Source organism: Muscardinus avellanarius (genome assembly GCF_963383645.1).
Source record: "Muscardinus avellanarius genome assembly, chromosome: 7".
NCBI classification, from domain to species: domain Eukaryota; kingdom Metazoa; phylum Chordata; class Mammalia; order Rodentia; family Gliridae; genus Muscardinus; species Muscardinus avellanarius.
The window spans coordinates 107,043,214-107,069,985 of record NC_137793.1 but is presented as its reverse complement, the minus strand read 5'-3'; the positions used below and the strand labels follow the sequence as shown (position 1 = coordinate 107,069,985).

General features: G+C 40.6%; 1 protein-coding gene across 2 annotated transcripts in view; it reads left to right on the top strand.

Moving 5' to 3' along the window:
- The window catches only part of CEP350 (centrosomal protein 350), a gene marked incomplete at both ends in the record, with an annotated part of 132,441 nt that overhangs the window by 103,274 nt on the left and 2,395 nt on the right, over positions 1–26,772 (top strand). For both annotated transcript variants that reach the window (XM_080698608.1, XM_080698607.1), the window contains 7 exons: positions 1,358–1,518; positions 5,966–6,102; positions 8,817–8,899; positions 10,589–12,597; positions 13,683–14,090; positions 14,186–14,332; positions 20,289–20,411. In XM_080698608.1, the coding sequence (XP_080554734.1) occupies positions 1,358–1,518; positions 5,966–6,102; positions 8,817–8,899; positions 10,589–12,597; positions 13,683–14,090; positions 14,186–14,332; positions 20,289–20,411 (3,068 nt within the window). The remainder of the gene's footprint in view (positions 1–1,357; positions 1,519–5,965; positions 6,103–8,816; positions 8,900–10,588; positions 12,598–13,682; positions 14,091–14,185; positions 14,333–20,288; positions 20,412–26,772) is intronic.

Here is a 26,772-nt window from a genome sequence, read left to right as displayed (position 1 = left end):
ATTTTTTTTATTTAAATGAATTTTGTAAGTAGTTTATAAACAACTTAATTTGAGGTACCTATTAAAAACCTGTTTAATGCAGGGTATAGTGCCACATGCCTATAGTCCCAGTATTGGGAGGCCAAGACAGGAGAATCGTAGGTTCAAGGACAGCTTTGGCAAGTACTTAGATTCATCAACCTACTGAGATCCTTTTTCAAAATAAATAAATAAATAAATAAATATGTCTGGAGGTTTAGCTCTGAGGTAGAATGTCCCTGAGTTCCATTCCCAGTACCAAATAATAAATAAATAAAACCTGATTTATGATGTAATGTTATAGTACACCTCTAAGTTCTCAATATTTCTGTTGTATGGTTATTAGATGTCTCATTCAGGGTTAATGTGTAGAAACAGCACCATTGTACGGTTCCAGGGAGTGTGAGGAGCAGTCCAGTCTACACCACGTAATTTCCATGCACAGTGAAATAAGCAGTGTCTTTCAGTACTCCCTGGGTTTTCATGGCAGTGTGTATGGCACTGGAATAAAGTGTCTCTTCACATATCGCAGTGACTGGACGTTGCATGCCTGGATGAACTTTGGGAAGAGAACAAGATGTAACCAGCTTCTGCTCAGTAACTTTAAATATTTTAAGAGCTTTCGAAGACAGGTTACAGCAGAATATATTTCTTAATAATTGCACTTTCTTTTATGTGATATTAATATATCGGCAAATGACTCACAATTTAAAATGAAAAAATCCAGTTTTATTTTAACATGACTTAAAATATGAAGAATATTAACTAAGGAAGACAGTTCAGTGTGTTTATAATTTCTTGCAGGATATACAAACTTTCAACTAAAGCTACATATCTTACCAAGACAGAATCCTTCAAGATTTACTTACACTTTCAAACAGTATGTTAGAAAGTGAAAATAGCTGGGTGTGATGGCCCATGCCTGTAATCTAGTCCTTGGAAGGCTAAGACAAATGGGTCATAGATTTGGGGCCCACTCAGCAATTGAGTAAGGCCCTCAGCAACGTAGTGAGACCCTGCTTCAAAATAAAAAGTAAAAAGGGCGAGGCGATGTTCAAAGTAGAATGCAGTCCCCAGTACACCACACACACACACACACACACACACACACACACACACACACACACACACACACACACAGTGAAAATAAAAATAAGTAGGAGGAACCAAGGGGGGAAAACAAAAGATGCATTCCATTAATACATTTTTTTTTAATTTAAAATTTCTAAATTTTAAGTATTCGATGGATGTTATTTAAATGAAGTATTACAGTAGAGCTTTGCATTAGCTACTAAGTTAACTTTGTTAGTTAACATTTAAGATTTTGCTTCTCTTTCAGAAACGACGTCTGACCAGAGTGACATTGAAGGTCGAATCAGAGCTTTAAAGGACGAGCTGCGGAAGAGAAGGTCTGTGGTGGACCAGCTGAAGAAGGAGCAGAAGAGAAGGCAGAAGGAGCGGCTGAGAGCCCAAGAGGCCAGTCTGATCAAACAGTTAGAGGTCAGCTAGGCGTGGGGGAACCCGCGGCAGTGTGTCTGTGAAGCCCCAAATGTTTAAACATTTTTAATGAAATCATGGATTCATTTTTCATTATTGGTGTGGTTCCATACTTTATCTTCTTTAAAAGAAAAATCTGAGGATATCTAAGGAAGATCATGTGTAAAATAGTAAAATAATTAGTATTAAAATAAACTTAAGCCAGGCCTGGTGACACTGATCTGTAATCTCAGTACTTAGGAGGCTGAGACAGAAGGATCACAGGTTCAAGGATAATCTCAGCAAGTTAGCAAGACCAGATTTCAAAACAATAACAAAAAAAGTACTGGGGGAATAGCTTGGAGGTAGAATACCCCTGCCTTAGTCCCTAATTAAAAAAAAATGCAATAAAGAAATATAAAACTAAATTTAGATATTCAAATACTTTTTTTTTTTTTTTTTTTTTTGCAGTACTAGGGATGGAACCTCGGGGCATTTCACCTCTGAGGTACAGTCCTAGCCCTATTTCTTATTCTTTATTTTGAAACAGAGTCACACTGAGTTGCAAAAGGCCTCACTAAGTAGCTGAGGCTTTCCTCAAACCCCAATCCTCCTGTCTCAGCCTCCTGAATGCTGGGTTTACAAGCGTGTGCCACCACGCGTGGCTCTCAAATAAAATTTTTCACCAGGCATGGTAGCACATGCTTGTTATCCTAGTATTTGGGAGGCTGAGACAGAAGAATGGCAGATTTAAGGACAGCCTCAGCAAGTAGTGAGACTTAGGAACGTAGGAAGACCTTGTTTCAAAGTAAAAATAAAGTAGGACTAGAGGTCTAGCTCAGAGATAAAATGTCCCTGGATTCAATCTCCAGTTTCTTTTTTTTTTCTTTTCTTTTTTCCTTTCTTTTTTTTTTCTTTTCTCTTCTTTTCTTTCTTTTCTTTTCTTTTTTTTTTGCCACCATACCCGGCAAGATTTTTCTGAATAAGAATAATTGGGCTTATGAAAGAAAGATTGGCGTCCATGCTTTCTTAAACAAAGAACCACTGGATAAATTAATCCTAGCTATTGGAATTGTTACTGCATTCTTTAGCGGCATGGTGCTTGATGCCGACCTCGCCACACAGCCTGTCAGTCCAGCCCCTTGTCATTTGCCTGGCTCTGGTGTACACTGAAGCTGGGCGGCTCCTCGATAAGCTCTGGCAGCCTCAGCAGCTCTGCCCATGCTAGAAGCCTGGCTTATCGCTCCTCAGCCTGCACTCCCAACCCTCTGTCCCCAGTCCCTGTCCCTTCCCATTCCTAGCACACTCCCGAGCCTGTTTGGGCCCTGAGGACCTCTGGCCTCTGTTGGCGGCAGCCTTTTAGATGTCCCTGCCTTGGCTGGCTCTTCCTTATGCACCCTGCCAGGCCAGTTGGTCCTAAGGCACAGTACACATTGCAGAATCAGTGTGGACCTCCTGCCCAGCACAAGAACCCTTCTCCGTCCCCACCACAGAAAGGTCACCCAGCTTCTGCCTCAACACTGCCAGAAATGCCAAGTTACAGATTGCCAAGGCAGTTGATTTCCTTGTTCAGCGCCGAGTGCTCTGTTGGAGACGACTTTGTAGTGCTTAGCCAAATGTCTTTACTCTCTGCCCGTTAGTGTCTGTTGTGTAGTGCCTGATCTTCCGGCATTTGTTCATTCAAGAATCAAATCAAAATGCCTATTTATGTGCCAGGAACTCAGTTAATTATACATATTGTATTTAATCTTTGTATCATCAAGGTTTAGGTATTATCATGGTTTTACAGGTAAAGAAAGGATCAGTAAAACCAATGATTTATTCGAGGATACTGAACTCATAGGTAGTAAAGTTAGGATTTTAATGTAGTTCTAACTTCAGATTCTGTGCCCTTACCATTGTACTGTCTTCACAGAGAAAACAGGCCTGTTAACTAGAGAAAATAAACATTTGCAAGGGTACACAATACAGAGAACAGGCATAACTTACACAGATGTTAAGAAGTAGAAAAGTAATTAAGATATAATAAACATATTGAGGAATTCATATTAGACGTTACTGAGTTAGTAAGAAACAAAATTTTAAAATAGTGATCAGCTAGGCATGGTTTTGCACACCTGTAATCCCAGAAACTCAGAAGACTGAGAAAGGAGGACCAAAAAAAATTCAAGGCAAGCAAGCCTGGACAACTTAGTGAGACTGTTCCAGAACGCAAAATCAATTGTACTGGTGATACAGCTTTATGGTAGAGTGCTTGCCCAGCATGTACAAGGCCTGGGTTTAATTCCTATCATGATAGATAGATAGATAATCATATTTAGAACCTTAGAAGCCCAATCAAAAAGTTGAGACTTTATCCTATAGGTCTAGTAATTAGGAGCCATTATAGTAGACTAGTATTGGAAATAGAGTACTGTCAGAGGATTAGAGTAAATAATGTTGCCCCAAAATATTCACTAACAGGAAAGAGATCCTTAGAGATGAACCACAGCATCTGTCTTATTCAGCTATTTTTTTTTAATTTTTTATGCTTCTGGGGATTAAACCCAGGTCCTCATGCAGAGTAGTCAGGGTGCCTATCACTGAACTACACTCTCAGCCATTTTTTTAATTTTGTTTTTACAAAAGGGTCTTACTAAATTGACTAAATTGGTCAGGTTGGCTTCAAACTTGAAATCCTCCTGCCTCAGCCTTCCAAGTAGCTGGGATTATAGAAGTGTGCCACCATGCTCAACTCTCAGCTTTTTATGAAATGGCATAAGTAAAAGCAAAAGAAAGCCAGGCGTGGTGGTGCAGTTTGTAATCCCAGTACTTGGAAGGCTGAGACAGGAGGAGGATCCAGGTTTGCGGCCAGCCTCAGCTACTTAGTGAGGCCCTCTGCAACTTAGGTGAGACCCTGTTTCAAAATAAAGAATAAAAAATAGGAATGGGGGTGTACCTCAGAAGCAGAATGCCCCTGGGTTCAATCCTCAGTACTGAAAAAAAAAAAAAATTCATGTTTAAGTTTTAAAATTATAAAGAAATATGCATAGCAGTTCTCTGATAAAGAAATATGCATAGCAGTTCATATGAAAACTTTATTGAATTTTATTTGATAACAGATTTAATAAATGGACTGTACTTATATCAATATAGCTCTCAGATCTTAGTTATAATCCTTTTGTCCTACCTAACTAGTCCTTACCTAGTTAAGGCCATCTAGCTAAGTTTAATAACAGGAAATTTTTTTTTTTTTTGTGGTGGTGGTACTGGGGGTGGAACCCAGAGGCTTCCTACATCCGGGCTATACTCCTAGACCTATTTTATATTTTATTTGGAAACAGGGTCTCACTAAGTGCTGAGAGCCTCACTAAGTAGATGAGGCTGGCTTCAAACCTGTGCGATCCTCCTGTCTCAGCCTCCCAAGCGCGGGGATTACAAGCATGCGCCACCACGCCCGGCTTAACAGGAATTATTTTATCAAAACATTAAGAATTCATGTGAAGGTAACCCGGATGATAAGAATTATAAAACTAGGAATTTTAGCCCAGATTTTAGGGATCTGTAACAATTAACAAACATCCACTCATTCATTCTGTAAATATTTATTGATAACTTAGTTTGGGCCAGATACTGTGAACAGATACTGGATATACATACAGCATTACCAAAAAAAAAAAAAATCCAAAAAAAACACAACAGCAGCTAGCTGGGGTGTGGTGGTGCACGCTTGTAATCCCAGCATTCAAGAGGCTGAGACAGGAAGATTGTGATTCACGGACAGCCTTAGCTACTTAGTGAGGCCCTCTGCAACTTAGTGAGACCCTGTTTCAAAATAAAGAATAAAAAAATAGGGCAAGGGGTGTAGCTCAGAGGTTGAATTCTCCTGGGTTCCATCCCCAGACCTGGGGGGGGGGGGGAAATCAGCTATAGTCTCAAATACAGTATGGATTTAAAATCAGTCGTGGTGTCACAGGTCTGTAATCCCAGTACTTGGGCAGCTGAGACAGGATGATCACTGGTTTGAAGCCAACCTCAGCAATATAGCAAGACTCAGCAACTTAGTGGACCCTGTCTCAAAATACAAAAATAAAAGGGCTGGGAGTATAGCTTGAAGGTAGAATGCCCTTGAGTTCAATCCGTAGTACCATACACACACACACAAAAAAAAAAAAAAAAAAAAAAGAATGAAAGATATACTAGATGTAAGATTCTCCTTAAATGTCATAGTTAAAGAATTTTTTTTAATGTAGCAGGGTATAAATTAATGCTTCATTGATATTAAACTTCTGTAGATTGTAACTGTCATTGTTTTTCCCCTGTGTTGCTTAGGATCAGACCCAGAGGGCTGGGAGGGAGGTTTTTATATCTTATCTTCTTTACTGGTTGATTATTTAAATTATGCTATTTAAAATTTTTTAAATATACTGTTGCAATTTAAAATGTTTGTTTTAATTCTGCACTGTAACTCCTCTTATTTTTCTAATCTTAGTCATATGATGAATTCATTAAGAAAACTGAAGCCGAGCTTAGCCGAGACTTGGAAACATCACCAACGGCCAAACCTCAGATTAAAGTGCTCTCGTCAGCATCTGAGAAGCCCAAGATCAAAGCCCTTCCTCTACACAGGTAGGGATCTTTATAACTTAGCTATTTTCTGCCTGCTTTGAGAAAGAAAATGGCAGGGTTTTCTGTGTGTGTGTGTGTGTGTGTGTGTGTGTGTGTGTGTGTGTGTGTGTGTGCGCGCGTGCGCGCGCGCAAGACTGGGGATGGAACCCAGGGGCCTTCTACCTCTGGGCTACACTCCCAGACATATTTTTGTTTTTGCAAACCAGGGTCTCACTAAATTGGTAATGCTCACTAAGTAGCCGAGGCTGGCTTTGAACCTGCGTGATCCTCCTGTCTCAGCCTCCCAAAGTACTGGGATTACAAGCATGTGACACCACACCTGGCTTGGAGATGAAAGATTTTTTAAAATAAAATCTATCTTTTAAGCAACTATGAAATTATAGAAGTAAAAATAATTTTAGTATCATTATTGTATATGATAAATACAAATTAAACTTATAGAAATTTTAGAAACATTTTGTGTGTGTGTGGTACTGGGGATTAAATCCAGGGTCATTCTATCTCTGAGCCCTATTTTATTTTTTTATTTTGAAATAGTCTTGCTAGGTTGATGCGAATCTCACTACTTGCTGAGGCTGACCTTGAACCTGCCATCCTCTGGTTTAAACCTCTCAAACACTGGTATTACAGGCATGCACCACCATACCTGGCTAAAAACGTATTTTTAATTCTCTAGTTTGGTAGAAACAATGAAAATAGTGCTATTCAGCTAGTAGTGCACTTAACACATTCTAAGTATAGATCTTTTTTTGGGGGGTACTGGGGCTCCTGGAAGCCCTTTTACCTCCGGGCTACACTCCCAGACCAACTTTATACTTTTTATTTGGAAACAGGGTCTCTTAAGCCAGCGCTGCTGGCTTTGAACCTGTGCGATCCTCCTGTCTCTGCCTCTCAAGCACAGGGATTACAAGCGTGCGCCACCACGCCCGGCTCTAAGTATAGATCTTTTGATGGACAATTTGGTAATGTTTCAAAAGGCTATAATCCTTAAATGTTGACGCTATAATCCTGCTTCTGGGAAATTAGCTTGATAAAAATTGGGTACCAAAAAATCTCTATGTGTGTAGATATGTTTATCATAATATTCTTTATTTTCATAAAACATTGGAAGCAATCTTTATGAACAAAAATGGGTGACTAGCTTATTCCACCATGGTTCTGTTCAGGTGATAGAATATTATATAGCTGTAAGCAAATACAGTGGATACTAAATAGCAACATTAGAATATACAATATAGTGTATGAAAAAGTCAGGTTGTGGAAGGCCTAAGTTGCTGAGGTTAGCCATGAACCTGCGATTTTCCTGTCTCAGCCTCCCAAGTACTGGGATTACAGATGTGTGCCACAATGCCTAGCTTAGTTTTTATTTTTATTTATTTTTTTATTTTTTTAACTTTTATTGGTGCATTAGTCTTTCTTTTTTTTTTGGAAACAGGGTTTTACTGAGTTGTAAAAGGCCTCACTACATAGCTGAGGTTGTCCACGAACCGTGATCCTCTGGTCTCAGCCTCCCAATTGCTGGGATTTACAAATGTGTGCCACCAAGCCTGGCACAAATTTTTTAAAACGACCTTCAAGCCAGGTGTGGTGCATGGCACTAATCCCAGTTCTTGACAGTCTCCTTTGCTGTACAGCAGCTCTTCAGTTTCATGCAATCCCACATACTGATCCACCGTTTAGTTTCTTGTGCCTTTGGGTCTTGTTGAGAAAGTTTTTGCCTGTCTATCAAGAACCTCAGCCGAGAGTCAACAGAATGGGAGATTTTTGCCAGCTACTCCTCCAATAGAGGACTAATATCTAGACTAGACAGAGAACTCAAGAAAGTCAGTACAAAGAAAACAAAAAATCTAATCAAAAAAAATGGGCAAGGGGGCTAAATAGACACTCTGAGCCGAGCCTGGCGGAATGCCTTGTGGAATAGGAATTGAGGGGGAATTGTGAAAGTTTTCTTTCTTTCTTTTTTTTTTTTCTTTCTGGTACTAGGGATGGAACTCAGGGACATTCTACCTCCAGGCTACATCCTCAGCCCTATTTTTTGTTCTTTATTTTGAAATAGGGTCTCACTGAGTTGCAAAGGGCATCACTGCGATCTGTGATCCTGTGAGGCTGTCTGCGATCTGTGATCCTCCTGTCTCAGCCTCCCAAATGCTGGGATCACAAAGCGTGTGCCACCACGTCCGGGTGGTTTTCTTTTTGTTTGGAGACAGCTTTTTAGGTTGGAGAGGGATCTCTAGATGGATGGCTAAAGATTGTAGTACAGAGAGCAGAGAAATTGAGTCTTAGAAGTTGGCCCTGCACACATGAGAGACTCTTCTTTTCCTCCCTGCAGACAAGAGAGGCAGTTGAGACAGGTATGCTACAGAGAAGTTTCAGGTAGAGGAAGAGGCGAAACCATCTGCTGAGAGTGTCAGAATCCCTTCTGTGGAGAAGAAGAAGTGCTGTGTAGGAGTGCTGCTGCCAGCTGGGCGTGGTTCTGAGACCGGAGGGTTGTGGTTCACGGACAGCCTCACTTAGTGAGGCCCTCTGCAACTCACTGAGACCCTGTTTCAAAATAAAGAATAAAAAATAAGGCAGGGGGTGTAACTCAGAGGTTGAATGCCCCTGGGTTTCATCCCCAGACCCGCCAAAACAACAACAAAAAAGAATGCTGCTGCTGCTTGGGAGTTGCCTTAGTGTTAGCTGCACATTTATTTCTGGTTATTTTTCTACTTCAGATCTGAAACAGCAAAAAACTGGAAATCATTAACAGAGTCAGAACGTTCCAGAGGATCTTTGGAGTCTATTGCTGAGCATGTTGGTACGTTACTAACAAATATAATTAAGTTGTAGCTATATGGCCCAAGGATTGTGAAAAGGCCTACAGAATCTGCCCTACAACATTTTCATTAAAAAGTGAATTTCTTAGATTATATTTATGTATTTATTTTGATGGAGTCATGCCATGTTGCAGTCTGGTGTTGAACTCCAAGGTTCAAGTGGTCCTCCACCTTAGCCTCCTGAGTGCCGGACCGCAGGTGTGCACCACCATGCCCACCCACCTCCTTTGTTTTGTTATTTATTTATTCATTTATTTATTTATTTATTTGGTGATACTAGGGATAGAACCCTTCTACCTCCAGGCTACACTCCCAGACCCATTTTATATTTTTCTTTGGAAACATGGTCTCTTAACCTGCACGATCCTCTTGTCTCTGCCTCCCAAGCGCAGGGATTACAAGCATGCGCCACCACGCCCAGCCTTTGTTTTGTTTTAAATCAGTCTTTATTGTCCCAAATTTATGATAAAAATTGAGATATGAAGATCAAATAGCTGCACGAGTGATCATCAGCTCGAAATCCCTCCTTCACCAAATTTTGTATATGATTATGTAGTAAATGTTGATTTGCACTTTTTCATTTTAACTACAAGATGAGAATTCTTGAAAATAAAATGTAATTCATTGAAAAGGTAAGACTGAGGCATAATACTTATCATCCATGACAAGAGAGATTTGAATTAAAAACTTAATTCTTGGTTTGTTATACTGTGTCATACCTTCTTATTTTGCAAATTAAGTTCTAAAATAAGTGCTTATTTAAAATAAGTGCTTATTTGCAAACGAGTGTGTGTGTTTTGTGGTTGTTGTTAATTTGAGAGCTTAGTTGAAGTCTCCAGGAAAATTTAGAATTATAAATATCCTTCTCATTTTCCAGTTCAAAGAATATGTGTAATATACATCATACAATTCTGTTTTTACATTTGAGAATGATCAAACCAAACAATGCCTACATAAACTTAGGTTTTTGTTTTTGTTTTGTTTTACGGTACTGGGGATGGAACCTAGGGGTATTGTACCTGTAAGCTACACCTCTAACCCTATTTTTTAGTCTTTTTAGTTTTTTTTTTTTTTTTTTTTTTTTTGGTGGTACTAGGGTTCCTGGAAGCCCTTCTACTTCTGGGCTACACTCCCAGACCTATTTTATATATATATATTTTTTTATTTGGAAACAGGGTCTCTTAAGCCAGCAAGGCTGGCTTCGAACCTGCACAGTCCTCCTGTCTCCGCCTCCCAAGTGCGGGGATTACAAGCGTGCGCCACTACGCCCGGCTAGTCTTTTTAGTTTTGAAACCGGGTCTCACTGAGTTGCGAAGGTCCTCACTAAGTAGCTGAGGCTGTCCGTGAACTGCGATCCTCTGGTCTCTACCTCCCGAATGCTGGAATTACAAGTGTGCGTCACCACACCTGGCAAACTCAGGTTTATTTTTCTTCACTTTATAAATAAGACAACACTTAAGAAATTATTTCAAATTTGAAATTGTTAAGTGTTCTATATATTACTGGTAAGATATCGTCTCTTAAAAAAAAGTTACGTGGTAACCAACACAGGTTATATTTATTGACCGGAGTTTTTCTTCACTGAGATTGGCTTTTATTTTTTTATTTAGTCCTAGAGATTGAAAGACTGTGATTAAGTAATTTTGATGTGGAATGTTTTTTTCTTTAAGATGCTTCATTGTCAGGTTCTGAGAGATCGATATCAGAAAGATCTTTATCTGCATATGCAAAGAGAATAATTGAATTGGACACTCGAACTGAAGAATACTTGCAGACTCCACCTCCAGTTTTTAGATCATCAAGGAAAACCAGGGCAGAATCTGGAGATTCTCCAGAAAATGTACTTTCATTATCCATTCTCAAGGAATGTTATGCCCCAACTAGAACTTCTGATGTGTCTGATGCAAAGATTGAAGAATCTAGTAAAAAATCAGAAGTAAAAGAAGTAGACAGTGCAAAATTGGATGGGGGTATGATTGAAGACTCCTACTCTAAACAATCTGGAAAATCCGATGTCTTACTGAAACTAGACCTGAAACAGGGAGACTCATCTGAAATTCTTTCAAAGAAAGAGCTTCCATTAGATTCTGTAAGTGTTCAGAAAGATTTCATTAGATTAACCATTGAAAATCTTCATAAGAAAGAGGAAATGTTGAAAGAGAGAGAGTCACACCAAGATTCATATCATAGTCCAGACATCCAGTCAGGAGAAGACGCTCATGAACAAACGAACAGAAAGGAAAAGGACTCATCCTTGTCGGAACGCCTCTTTGCTCCTAAGGAGTTGTCGTACTCTGAGGATTTTGACATGTCTACTTTTAAGAAGGAAATTTCAGCTGAACTGTGTAAAGATGACTCTGAGGTGTCATCCTTCGTGTCGCTGGGGCAAGACCCTGAGTCTCGCAGAGATAAGTCACAGCCAGCAAGGACTTCTCGAAGCCGAGCCTCTGGCTTTGGGAGTGACGAGGAAATCAGTGAGTGTCTAAGCGAGAAGAGCCTCTCCATCCACAGCGGTGTGCACTCGGAAAGGCTGCTGGAGCTCAAGTCCCCTACGGAGCTGATGAAGAGCAAGGAGCGCAGCGACGTGGAGCACGCACTGGAGGCCGTCCCGTCCCCGCCCCTGCCCTCCGTGTCTGGGCCAGAGGAGTTGCTCGATTTCCACATTGGTGACAGGGTGTTGATTGGCAATGTTCAGCCAGGAACTCTTCGATTCAAAGGCCAGACTAATTTTGCTAAAGGATTTTGGGCTGGAGTGGAGTTGGATAAACCTGAAGGAAATAACAATGGAACCTATGATGGCATTGTGTATTTTGTGTGCAAAGAAAAGCATGGTATTTTTGCTCCGCCTCAAAAAATATCTCATATTCTCGAAAACTTTGATGACTATATAGACATAAATGAAGAGGAAGACTCTTACCCAGATGGACAGTGTCAGCATGGTAATCAAGAGCAAAAGGATGCGGAGGGTCCAGAAGAGAGAGAAAAGGATGCAAGTGAATATTTTTATGAGAAATCTTTACATACTGTGCACAGCACAGAAGCCTCAGTGGATAGAGAGAGAAGCCTTGAAGTAGTAGACGACGTACAGGACGTCTCTAGGGAACGCGAGGCCCGTTTCCACCAGCAGTCTTTAGCGGACTTGCTGATTTCTTCCAAGGAAAAGAAAGATGTTATTTCTAGTGCCACAGAAAAAGTTTCCAGTGCTGCAGAAGATGATACTTTAAATAATACTTTTTCTGAAGAATTGAAGAAGCAACAGCAATTTACAGAAAAGGAAGAGAACCTAAGTTCTGAACTTTCAGAAAAGCTCTCTACTCCACTTCTGGACCTTTTAGCAAGAGAAAAATCCCAGTTAGAAGCCCAGCTGCAGCCATCACTGGATGAGGAGAAAAAGCCCAAGCAGCCACTGGAGACAGCCAGCTTGCTGGCCGAGAGCTTACTAAGGGTCTTCGTGAAGGACACGGTCAGTCAGATACAGCAGATCAAGAAGGCCCGGAATGAGAAAATTCAGCTAAGTAACCAGGAGTTGCGTGACGACGATGACCCAGAGAAAGCCCCACCCCAAGACCTGGCTCTGAATGTGGAGGAGCAGTCACCCAGCATCCCAAGTTGCTTCTTAGGGTCTGAATTAGAAGATGAAAAGGAAGAGATCTCCTCTCCAGATATGTGTCCTAGACCTGTGAGTATTTCACCCATAAGAAGTGTCAGTTTACTTTGCCTATGCAGCACATTAATTGTGTGGGTCCTAATAGCCTTTGTCCTGACATAATATTCATTAGATAAATTTCACTATGCTAGCTGCTCATGGGTGGGGGTGATTCTGGGGGTTACTTAGACACTTACTGATTTCCTTATCCCCTTTTTAAAATTATTATTATTTTTCTGTTTTGAAACAGAGTCTTGCTAGGTTGCTGAAAGTCTCACTAAGTTGCTTAAGCTGTTCTCCAACCTGTGATCCTCCTGTCTCAGTCTCCCAAGTACTGGGATTATAGGTGTGCACCACTACTCCCAGTATTATTCTGGCTTTTAAAGGCATCTAATTTTCTGTCTCAAGTACAGCTGTCCTCTGTTATGTCATGAGCAGTCACTAGATGGGTGTCACAAACACTGGCAGGTTATAGGAACTGCTGAAACACCCATTTAAGCTGCTGGGCTGCAGCCCCTGCATACTATCCACAAATTAGGGCCCTTCCAGATTCACTGAGAAAAATTTATCCTATGGAACTTTTTAGTGGGTCTCAGCCCCATTGTTTTTTGCCTGTGAGATAATTGTTTATATATCTACTCAGTCATGACTGCCTTGCAGAAATTGCCAGTTATGATGTTGATTCTGATAAAACTGAAATTATCTACTGTGACATATACTCAGACCATAAACCTGTTTAAGTTGCCCATGGACAGTTGAGTAAAAGTAATGATTTTGAGTAACTTGAGCCCAGATAATCACCAAAGGTGAGAAATTTCATATCCCGTTTCCATTATCTCAGAAATAGTCCTTCAGAAATGGAATGATACAAAAAAGAAAAAAGTAATCGACAAACATTTTATTATGAAAGTTGAATGGTAAGACTCTTATGAGTAGGATAGTGGGAACAGGACAAATTTTTCTTATTCATTAGTAGCCACCATATTGTTTTAATTTTGTTTATTTATAGAGAAACATGAATGATACAAATACTACATGTACTTTTTCTTTTAAAAAATTCTTGTTAAGTAATCTGAATCACTACATGGTCCCCTATGTGAATGATTCTCTTTCTGTAGGAGAGCCCAGTGTTTGGTGCCAGCGGGCAGGAAGAGCTTGCTAAGAGACTTGCTGAACTTGAGATCAGCCGGGAGTTCCTGAGCACCTTGGGAGATGATCAAGACTGGTTTGATGAAGACTTTGGTTTGAGCTCTTCTCACAAGATCCAAAAGAATAAGGCAGAAGAAGCGATTGTAACTCTGATGGCAGAACCTAAACGAGCACCCCAGAAGCCATTTGAAACACTGTGGGCAGTTCCACATACCACGGAGGAGGTGGAAATTCTTGTACGCGATGCAGCAGAAGAACTCTGGAAATGGAAAGAGTCGGGCCAGGACCTTCGTAGCATCCGTGTCCCCACGAGGCTGCTCGGCTGTGCCAGGAAGGGGCCAGATATAGAAAGCACTAGCAAAAGGGTCTATAAGCAGGTATGCACCTTGCAAAGGTGAATTTGAGTTTTGAAATTCTCACCCATTGTCTGAAGTTTGGATTCTTAGCCTTGTTTGCACTTTTCTCTATCAAGGCGGTTTTTGATTTAACAAAAGAGATTTTTGAAGAAATATTTGCTGAGGATCCCAACTTGAATCAACCTGTCTGGATGAAGCCATGTAGAATCAACTCTAGTTACTTCCGACGAGTGAAAAATCCAAATAACCTTAATGAAATCAAGGTACGCTGCAGACTCTCATGTGTCTCCCCTTTGGTCTCGCTTTTTATTTAGTACAGATCTTAACTGCCGTGGAGCGGGGGCTCTTCTGTGTTACTCAGCCTGTGTTCTTGAGGTCTGTCCTGTAATGAGTACTCAATTAATACTGCGGACTCAGTGATTCACGAGCAAGAGAGGGCCAGGAACGGAAGAGAGCCTGAGTCCTCAGGGTTTTTTTTAACTTGGGAGTCATTTTCTATATATACTTAATTCATGGAATCCCTTTATAGAAAAATTGAGAAATACTCAGGAAGATAAATCATTGCAGCTCATAGGAGTTTTTGGTGAACTTTTTGGAACTTAGATATAGGTGTAATGTTCTAGATTTCTATACGCCAGCCCTGGAAACATGCACGTTACCTCTCCATCTTTGATTTTGGAGTTTTCACATTGGTAATGTAGTATTGAAATATGTAGGCTCTTAACATATACACACTCTATATATTATATGTATGTGATGTATATTATGTATATACATGTATGTATAAATATTTTGTTGCTAAGAAACCTTTGAAAAGATTAGGTGCTCAGAACCTACAAGGACTGCAATTTTTATTTATTTATTATTATTTGTTATTATTTATTTATTTATTTATTTATTTTGGTGGTACTGGGGATTGAGCCCAGGGGCATTCTACTTCCAAGCCATACCCCAGTCCTATTTTATTTTTTGTTTTGAAACAGAGTGTCACTAGGTTGAGAGTCTTGCTAAGTTGCTGAGGCTGGTCTTGAACCTGTACTTTTCCTGTTTCAGTCTCCTAAGTATTGGGATTACAGGTGTGAGCTACCACACCCGGCCGAACTTCAGAACTTGAAGTCACATTGGGTACAGTGTGCTCTGCCTATTTGCATTTGTCTGTAATTTGACAAAGGTTTTATTTCCAGAGCAGCACTTCTCAAACTCCAATACGCCTATGAATCATCCTGTGATCTGGTTAAAATGGAGATTTTTGTTTGGTAGGTCTGGGATAGAATCTGAAGTTCTGCATTTGAATCATCTCTCAAATTATGTTGCACTTGTTCCCAGTTCCACTCTTGAGTAACAAGGCTCTTTGTTGTTGGTAGTACTGGGGATTAACCCAGTGTGTCTCAGTGTGCAACCAAAGCACCCACCACTGAGCTACATCCCCAGCCAGACTAGCATGGGTTGTGTTGTGTCTTCCAAACTTATTTTATCATAGAAAGCTTTTTTTTTTTTTTTTTTTTTTTGGTGGTACTGGGGGTGGAACCCAGGGGCTTTCTACCTCAGGGCTATACTCCCAGACCTTTTTTTATATTTTATTTGGAAACAGGGTCTCACTAAGTTGCTGAGAGCCTCACTAAGTAACTGAGGCTGACTTTGAACCCATGCAATCCTCCTGTCTCAGCCTCCCAAGCGCGGGGATTACAAGCGTGCGCCACCACGCCCGGCACGATAGAAAACCAGAAGCCAGTAGATATTGATGAGACACAGTATCTGCTCACCTCAGGGGATGGCAAGCAGTGGCTCAGTGGCTACATCCAGCCCACCGTCCTTTTATAAGTCATTGTTGGAAGCTGGGTGTGGTGATGCACATCTGTAATCCCAGGACTTGGGAGGCTAAGACAGAAGGATCACAGGGTTGAGCACAGTCTCAGCAAATAATGAGACTCTAATGACCCTAACGAGACCCTGTTTCAAAATAAAAATAAAATAGGGCTGGATTATAGCTCAGAGGTAGAATGCCCCGAGTTCAATCTCCAGTACCACTACACACAAAAATAAATAAATAAATAAATAAATAAATAAATAAATAAATAAATAAATGTTTGTTAGCCATAGCCATGCTCATTTGTTTATATATTATCTGCTGTTGCTTCCTTGCTATAACAATGGAATTGACTAGTTGTGACAAAGATAGTACCGCCCACAAAAAGCCTGGAATATTGATAACATGATACTTTACAGAAAAAATTTGCCAGATTCTGGCTTTAAATACATGGTTTTATCAAAACACACTTGTCTATGCCATTCCTTCCACAGCTTTAAATCCTTGGATATGTTCATCTTCTCAGGTGATTCTGATTTATAAATGTGTCCTCATGCCACGTGTGGTGGCACATGCTTATAATCTCAGTATTTATCTGAAACAGGAGGATCACAGGTTCTTGGCCAGCCTCAGCAAATTAATGAGGCCCTTCACTACTTAATGAGGCCGTATTTCAAAAGAAAACATAAAATAGGCTGGGTTGTAGCTCGGAGGTAGACTGCCCCTGTCCCTTTCCCCCATTGAGAACATTTTGGGTTTTTTGTTTTGTTTTGTGGGGGGGGGGTATTGGGGGTAAAACCCAGGGGCTTTTCTACCTCTGGGCTGTACTTCCAGACCTATTTTATACTTTATTTGGAAACAAGGTCTCACTAAGTTGCTAAAAGCCTCACTAAGTAGCTGAGGCTGGCTTGGAACCTGTGCGATCCTCCTGCCTCAGCCTCCCAAGTGCAGGGATTACGAGCGTGCGCCACTATGCCCAGCGCTTGTTTTTGTTTGTTTGTTTGTTTGTTTGTTTGTTTGTTTTTGGTTTTGCTTCTGTTTATTAAGATGCAGCCAAGTGAGATGTGTCAGCACCTCCCCTTGAATACAAACTTCTTTTATTGGTATGTAAAAGGCCTGAGGGCTGAGTGTGCTACCTAATCAAAATCAAACACCAGCTTTTTTTTTTTTTTTTTTTTTTTTTTGGTGGTACTGGGGTTCCTGGAAGCCCTTCTACCTCGGGGCTACACTCCCAGACCTATTTTTACATTTTCATTTTGGAAACAGGGTCTCCTAAGCCAGCGCATGGCTGGCTTCGAACCTGCGCGATCCTCCTGTCTCTGCCTCCCAAGCGCGGGGATTACAAGCGTGAGCCACCACGCCCGGCAAACACCAGCTTTTAACAGTGGCCAGAACAGCACTGCCTCATACATCATGAAACTGCAAGAAATCTGAACATTTTGTTTTTTATTATACTTGATACATACATTTTAATTTTAATGCTCAGTGCAGATGCACATCAAAAGAAAAAACAGCTCTAACTCTACTTTAGCAGAAAGCATCACCCAGAATTACCTAAGTGAGGAAGTGCTGCAGGGCTCCAGTGGTGCAGATGAGCATGTGGGGTCTGGGTTCCACCTGGCATCTTCTCTTAACTCTGGGTCCTCATCTTCAGAAAAACGGGGGACAGACTTCTTTGCAACAACAGAAATTATCCAATCTCTGTCCTTGTAGATATGTGGGGGTTTTTTCGATGATTTGTTTGTTTGGTGCTGGGGATTGAACCCCAGGAGCTTTCTACCTCTGAACTACACACGCAGGCCTATTTTATTTATTTATTTTTTATTTATTTGAAATACGTTTTTATTGGTGCATTATAGTCTAACACCATAATGTAAATCATGTTGACAGTGACATATGTGCACACAACACTTGGTGGGCTCCCCCCACCTCCCTGTTTTCCCCCTTCCCAATACAGAGTACTCAGATTTTTTTATTGGTATATTCACATATGTACACTTAGTTGATGGTAGTATTTCCATTAATGAACTCAGTCTTTCCCCTCCCCTTCCCTTAGACCACCTTCCTGGATCCCCTGAGGTTTCTCTTCTGTTATCCAGAGTCCCTCTAGTTTATTTATTTATTTATTTTTCAGTATGAGATGGAACCCAGGGGCATTCTACCTCCAAGCTACACCCCCAGCTCTGTTTTTATTTTTTTATTCTTTACTTTTTAAATTTTTCTTTATATGTGGAACATATTAAAAATGGTAGAGCCGGGCGTGGTGGCACACACTTGAATCCCAGCATTTGGGAGGCTGAGACCGGAGGATAGCGGTTCAAAGACAGCCTCAGCTACTTAGTGAGGCCCTCCGAAACTTAGCGAGACCCTGTTTCAAAAATAAAGAATAAAAAAAATAGAGCAGGGGGTGTAGCTTGGAGGTCAAATGCTCTTGGGTTCCATCCCCAAACCCGCAAAAAAAAAAAAAAAAAAAAAAAAAAAAAAAAATATATATATATATATATATAGAGAGAGAGAGAGAGAGAGAGAGAGAGAGAGACAGACAGACAGACAGACAGACACACACACACATTTAGACTCTGCTTGGTGCCCTCTCACTGAGTTGCAGAGGACCTCACTAAGTAGCTGAGGCTGTCTGCAAACTGTGATCCTCCAGTCTCAGCCTCCTGAATGCTGGGATTACAAGCGTGCCTCACCACACCCAGCTGTATATATATATTTTTTGAAACAGGATCTCACCAAGTTGCTAAGGCTGATCTTGAACCTGCAATACTCATGTTCCTCCAGCCCCCAAGTACCAGGATTCCAGGCATGCACTGCCACACCCAGCTGGAAACATTGTTTGCTTGCTTGTTTTTTTTCTTGTTTTTTGTTTGTTTGTTTGTTTTGTGGGTCTGGGGATGGAACCCAGAGGCTTCGGCCCCCGAGCTACACCCCCTGCCTTATTTTTTATTCTTTATTTTGAGACAGAGTCTCTCACAATTACAAAGGGTCTCACTAAGTAGCTGAGGCTGTCCGTGAACCACAATCCTCCCATCTCAGCCTCCCAAATGCTGGGATGACAAGCGTGCGCCACCACGCCCAGCTTAAAAGTAACATTTTAAGAGTTATAGTTCAGATATTTGTTCACAGTAAAATTACAGTGCTCCTCATGCTGAAGTGTTGATTAATACTTTTTTAGTGTAAAATATTTGAATACTGGTGCTTTGAAATAAGCTATCCCTGACAGTTTTTTGCACTTTGCTCACAGGACATTGTTCCCAAAAACTTCTTTGGAATTTCTCCAGTTCAGATTCATTTTATGTTCTCTTTAATGGTTTTGCCAGCTGGAAGTTAGTTAATGGTGATTCATGGGTTAAGAGAACTCTACAGTGATTATTTATTTATTTATTTATTTTTGTGGTCCTGGGGATGGAACCCAGGGAACTCTACCTCCAGGCTATGCCCCCGACCTATTTCATATTTTGTTTTGAAACAGGGTCTCATTAAGTTGATGAGAGCCTTACTAAGTAGCTGAGGCTGGCTTTGAACCTGTGCGATCCTCCTGTCTCATCCTCCCAAGTGCTGAGATTATAAGCATGCGCCACTACACCTGGCTATGATTTTTTATTTTTAAATATTCATCAGGTTTTACTCTTAAATCTTGTGTAAAAAACAAATTTTTTTTTTATTCTTGTTTTTATCTGGAGAGGGGGTTTCACTGTGTTGCCCAGGCTGGTCTTGAACTCCTGAGCACAAGTGATCCTCCTACTTCAGCCTCCCAAGTAGCTGGAACTAACTACAAACTCATGGCACTATCTCTGAAGTACATCCCCAGCCCTATTTTAGTTCTTTTTTTTTTTTTTTTTTTTTAATTTTGAAACCGGATCTTGCTAGGTAGGTTGATGAGAGTCTCAGTACTTGCTGAGGTTGCCTTCAAACCTGCCATCCTCCTGTCTCAGCCTCCCAAGTACTAGGATTACAAGTGTGCACCACCATCCCCAGCTCAGAGGAATTCTTTAAGTGAATAAAAATTTGAATATTTAAGATGATTTTCCCTTTAAAGTGCCATGTGGAATTTTAAGTGGAAGAAATGTGTGTGATCTCTTATTATAAATATTATATTCTTAGACAGGCATGGTGGTGCACACCTATAATCCCAGTACTTGGGAGGCTGAGATAGGAAGATCACAGGCTTGAAGCCAGCCTTGGCAATTTAGCAAGGCCCCTCAACTCAGTGAGACCCTGTTTTAAAATAAAAAATAAAATAAGGCTGGGGTAGTAGCTCAGCGATTGAATGCCCCTTGGTTTCATTCCCAGTACCACAAAAAATCAATAATTAATATTGTATTCTTAACATAAATCTGCTGCATTGTAAGCGCAAAAATCTCAGAAAGTTCATTGTGTTTCATTCATTTCTCTTATTTCTACAGAACTTCATAACAACTGAGGTACTCAAGTTATTCAGTCTTAAAAAGGAGCCAAACCACAAAACAGATTGGCAGAAAATGATGAAATTTGGAAGGAAGAAAAGAGACCGAGTGGATCATATCCTGGTCAGTGTTTACAACCAAAAGCTTTTTATTTTGACCATATCTTCTAAAATCAGGACGTAGAGAGATTCTGAAAGGAAAGAAGATATAACTGACCTGAAGTCTGAGATTGCAATCCCAAAGCTGTCATGTGCTGTGTTTCTACCCTCAAATTTGGAAATGACCTCTTTTGTATTTGGTAGATGAATATTCAGCTTAATCTGCTTAATCTTAAAAAAATTACCAGTACTTTATGGAGACTGAAAAATGAAAACTTGAGTGGAACAAAGTTGAATGCGGTGGGTTAGAGACCAGCGTGGATGCGGGAGGCTGCCCGGTCTGAATCCCCGTGCCACCCTCATTCAGTCTCTTTTGCCTCGTTTCTCTTTCTGCAAAATGAGTATGATGATGCATCTGACCAAATAATTACGAGGACTAAAGGGGCGTGTATAGACAGGCATGCATTGCTTCATCATACATGTGGTCTGTCACTGACCAAAATATCCTTACACAGCACACGATCACACATGTCAAGCACTTAAGGGCAGTTCTCCATGCAGGCATGACTTAGTACTAGAAACTTGTGCTGTCTCATTGTTATCGTATCCAGAACTCAACTCCATAAGATTTATTCAGTTTTGCAATATATTTCTCTAATGTTAGAAAAATGTTTATCAAAAAAGAAATGAAAACATTGTCTTTAACCTCTCTCCCCTACAAAGAATGCTTGGTAGTAGCGACCCTTCGAAAATGTCCCTGCATGATGCGTAAATTTACCAGCTGTCCTTACGCTGCCCTCTCTAGCACTTCATTCACTCAGTAATAACTATACTAGATAACGTGCTTAGTGTTTTATAGTTGAGCATTATTTCGTATATATTACTGGATCCTTCCAATAATTACATGAGTTAGGAAGGACTTATGTTATTCTCTGTTTACAAATGAGGAAATTTAGTTTCAAAGACATTAAGTGACTTTCTCAGTAAATAACCAAGGTATTAACCAATTAATTTTCATAGATCTTTGCCTCTAAAGAAGAATTTGTTCCATGTTTCTTCAATGTGTGAAAATTTGAGTTATGGATTCCATGGGGGACATCCTTTACTTTTTAGGAATTAAAGAAAAACAGCATAGATTAGATATTCATCTAACTTATCCATTAAATTGATCATATCCCTTGTAAATCACCTCTGTGTACACATTCAGTCAGGAATTGTGCTAATTATAGACTGAGGTTTAAATGGTAAGCAAGATAGGTATAGACCCTGCCTTCATTGATTTCAAGTTTGCTTGCAGAAACTAGCCCAGAGTACATAATTTACACAAGTGTGTAATTAAAAATTAAACAATAAAAAATGGAAGAAGCCAGGCATGGTGGCACACACTTATAATCCTAGCACTTGAGAGGCTGAGACAGGAGGATCCCACAGGTTCGAAGGCAGCCTCAACTACTTAGGCTACTTAGTAACTTAGTGAGACCCTGTTTCCAAATAAAATATAAAATAGATCTGGTAGTATAGCCCGGAGATAGAAAACCCCTGGATTCTACCCCCAGTACCACTGGGGGGGGGGGGGGGGGAGGAAGAATAAGGAGCTATTGTAAAAGTTTAACTAGAGGAAACTGATCTAAGGCAGGCATCCTAAGCAAGTGACATTTGAACTCAGATCTTAAAGATAAATAAGCATGAACTGAGCTCTGTGGTACAGACAAGAACAACTCAGGGAAAGTGAACCATGCGGGCAAAGGCTCTGGGATGAGGTGCATGGGTCCGCCCTGAAGTGTCGGCGCAGCTGGAGAGGCGTTGGGGAGTGGCAAATGATAAGCTAGAAAGGTCGGGAGAATCAATACTGGGAATACTTTTTAGGTGATGTTAAAGGTTTTAGGTGCTTAAGCAAGAAAAATTATAAGATTAGATTCACAATTATAAAAAGCCATGGAGGAATGTTTCAAAAGAAACAAGAGTGTGGAGAATCAGGCCAGCTGGAAGGGTGCGTGGTGAGGATGGCTGCTTAAAGGTGTTGAAGCAAAATGCCTTTAGTAAACTCGCCTGAGCCCATGTCAGAGGAAACGAGGAAACTCAGGGGTAGTACACCACTGAGAATGACACACAAGCAAAGGCTCAGGACTCTTGCTAGCCACAGACTTTTACTTCACATGGTTATGAAAATACCTTCTCATCAGTGAAAGGATTAAACAGTGGGGAGTAACAATTTGGACCTGAATTGTCAATCAGAAATAACAAGTAATGCACCTAAGAAATGAATAGTAAGCAAATTGATCTGCGTCTCTATTAAATATAACAAAAAAACAGGGTATGTGTACTTTAACAACAGAGGCTTCCAGCAAATGCCAAATAGGTAAACAGAGTCAGCTCGCCAAAAGTTATCAGAAAATTCTCAAATATTAAAATATGCAAAGTGAGATCTGGTATATGCATGAAAATTGAGATTTAGCAATTGGTAAATAATAAAACATATGAATATCTCATAAAATATTTTTTTAATTTTTAACAGAGACCTGACCTATACGTATTGACTTTTATATGCTCATTCTTCTTAATATCCACTGAAATGGTAATATTAACTTGTTAGGCCAGTGTGTGTGTGTGTGTGTGTGTGTGTGTGTGTGTGTGTGTAGTAATGGGGATGGAACCCAGGGGCATTCTGCCTCTGAGCTACACCCCTAGCCTTATTTTTTTATTTTTTATTTGGAAACAGGGCCTCACTGAGTTGCAAAGGGCCTCACTAAGTAGCTGAGGCTAGCCACAAACCCAGATCCTCCTGTCTCAGCCTCCCAAATGCTGGGATTACAAGCGTGTGCCACCACACCCGGCTCCAGCCCTGTTTTTTATTCTTTATTTTGAAATAGGGTCTCACTAAGTTGCAAAGGGCCTCACTAAGTAGCTGAGGCTGGCCTCAACCCTCAATACCCCTGTCTCAGCTTCCCGAAACCTGGGATTACAAGCCTGTGCCAGCACGCCCGGCTCTTAGGTTAATTATTTACAGGAAATGCTAAGTAAACTAGTCTCCTCTCTTACTATTAGATTTGTCCACCAGGCATGGTGGTTCATGCTTGTAATCCCAATAATTAGGGAAGCTAAGACAGGAGGATCACAGGTTCACAGTCAGCCTCAGCAACTTAGCAAGACCCTGTTTCAAAATAAAAAATAAAATAGAGCTGGGGGTATAGCATGGAGATAGAATGCCCCAGGGTTCAAGCCCCAACACCAGATAGATAAATAGGCAGGTGGATGGATGGATGGATGGATGGATGGATGGATGGATGGATGGATGGATTGGCCAGCCTAGCATTTACAAATTCTAATGTTGTGCATTTTAGAGGGAGCGAGATTTAAAAATTTTTTTTAATAATACAGAGAAAATTTTTCCTTTAGTACAAAAGAAAAGGATCTCATTTTTTGAATTATTTTAAGTTTTTTAAAAATGTATTTTAAATGTATTTTTAAATTATTTTAAAATTAATGCCCATTTTAAAAAATTAGGAAATTCTGATTAATCAAAAGAAAATAATTAGCTAGGTGTGATGGTGCACACTTATAATCTCAGCATTTGGGAGGCTGAGACAGGAGAATCACAGTTCACGGACAGCCTCAGCTACTTAGTGAGGCCCTTTGCAACTCAGTGAGACCCTGTTTCAAAATAAAGAATAAAGAATAGGGCTGGGGGTATAACTCAGAGGTAGATGGGGTTCCATCCCCAGTTCCACAAAAAAAGAAAAAATAATTATGATAATCTCACCTTTAGATAACCCCATAATATTTTAATAAGTAAAGAATTTGAGCCTTTTTATAGAAGAAAGAAATTTTTTTTAAGGGAAAGAATATTATCTAGCCGGCTTGGTGGTACATGGCTGTAATCCCAGTATTTAGGAGGCAGAGACAGAAGTATCACAGATTCAAGGCCAGCCTCAGCAACTTAGCAAGACCCTGTTTTAAAATGAAACATAAAATCGGGCTGGAGGTATAGATCAGAGGTAGTAAACCCCTGGGCTTAATCACCTGTAACACACACACACACACGCACACACACACACACACACACACAGTGGTGAGAGTGACCACACACACACACACACACACAGTGGTGAGAGTGACCATCCTTTCTTGTCCCTGATCTTAGGGATGAACTTTTCAGTCTTTCTTTTTTTTTTTTTTTTTTTTTTTTTTTGGTGGTACTGGGGTTCCTGGAAGCCCTTCTACCTCCAGGCTACACTCCCAGACCTATTTTATATTTTTTTAAATTTGGAAACAGGGTCTCCTAAGCCAACACGCGGCTGGCTTCAAACCTGCGAGATCCTCCAGTCTCTGCCTCCCAAGTGTAGGGATTACAAGCGTGTGCCACCACGCCCGGCTTCAGTCTTTCTTAAGAATGACGTTAGCCGGGTGTGGTGTCTCACGCTTGTAACCCCACCATGCTTGGGAGGCGGAGACAGGAGGATTTCCCTGGTTCAGAGCAAGCCTCGCTGGCTTAAGAGACCCTATTTCCAAATAAAAAATATAAAATAGGTCTGGGAGTGTAGCCAGAGGTAGAAGGGTTTCCAGGAACCCCAGTACCACACACACAAAAAAGAATGAATGAATGATGTTAGATCTAGGTTTGTCAGATACGGTGTTTGTGCTGAGTACATTCGCTCCATATCTAATCCCTTGAAAGTTTTTATCATGAAAGGGTGTTGGCTCATTCCAGATGCTTTTTCTTTTGCATTAATATTTGGTCATGTGATTTTTATCTTCCATTTTGCCAATGTGGTGTGTCATAGTTATTGGTTTTTATATGTAAAAGCATCTTTAGACACAGGGATAAATCTCACTGGATGGTAGTGTTTGATTCTTTTATCAAACCAAACCTTATTGCACTTTTAAAATCCTTGTAACACTGGTTGTGGTGGCGCACGCTTGTGATCCCAGCACTTGAGAGGCTGAGACAGGATCACACAGGTTCAAAGCCAGCCTCAGCTACTTAGTGAGGCTCTCAGCAACTTAGTAAGACCCTGTTTCCAAACAAAAAAGAAAATAGGTCTGGGAGTACAGCCTAGAGGTAGAAAAGCCCCTGGGTTCCACCCCAGTACCACAAAAAAAAAAAAAGAAATAAAAATAAAATCCTGTAACGTAACCAGGCATGGTGGCTCATGCTTGTAATCCCAGTGCTTGGGAGGCTGAGACAGGAGGATCTCACTGGTTCAAAGCCAGCCTCAGCTACTTAGTGAGGCTTTCAGCAACTTAGTGAGACCCTGTTTCCAAATAAAGTATACAATAGGTCTGGGAGTATAGCTCAGAGGTAGAAAAGCCCCTGGGTTCCACCCACCCCCAGTAACACACACACACACACACACACACACACACACACACACACACTCCTTGTAATGTGATGAATTTTTATAAAAATGTTTCAAAGCCAGGTGTGGTAGTGCATGCTTGTAATCTCAGTACTCTGGAGGCTGAGACAGGAAGATCTCAGGTTCATGGACAGCCTCACCAACTTGTGAGGCCCTCTGCAACTTAGTGAGACCCTGTTACCAAAAAGGTTTTAGAATAAATAGTTGCTTCTTTCAAATTAGAAAATGGGCATTTTGGCTGTTGCTGTGGCAGAGAAAGGCCCAAATCACTCTAACTACATATGTGTCTTCAGGAATTATTTGAAGTGAGAATAATACAAAGAGTGTGTGTGTGTGTGTGTGTGTGTGTGTGTGTGTGTGTGTGTGTGTGTGTGTGTTACTGAGGATGGAACCCAGGGGCCTTCTACTTCTGGGCCTCATCCCCAACCTGTTTTATTTCTTACTTGGAAACAAGGTCTGGCAACGTAGCTGAGGCTGGCTTCGAATCTGCAATCCTCCTTTCTCAGCCTCCCAAGTACTATGATTACAAGCGCTTGCCACCAAACCCAGCCAAAGAATGATTTCTTTTGAGCATAAATCCTTTTAGCCAAAAAGAAAAAAGGACTCTTCCTCTTTGCCCTAGTTCTCATGCACCGTCCTTTTACCCTTTCGCAGAGGCTTTTGTGAACCTACATCTGAGGTTAGCTAAGAATTGGAGCTGTTTTAGGAGTGCATCATCAAAGCTATACATTTGTGGAATTTGTAACCAGTGACTTCTGTAGTATGTCCTTTGTGTGTAGTGGCCTGGAATATCTCCCTATTGTAGGTGGAATTGCACTTAAATCCCTGCTGCAAAACCACGTAGCTCATGATTGAATCTCTTTTACAACCTGTTATCTGGTAGGATACTTGACAGCTCCTAAATAGCTACTTATTATTGATAAGCTTTTTCCTATATTAAGCCTAACTTGGTTTTCACATAATTAATTACAGTTTGCTTCTACAGTTTTGGGAATTAAACAAGCTTAATTCCTCCTTGCACCCTAATGA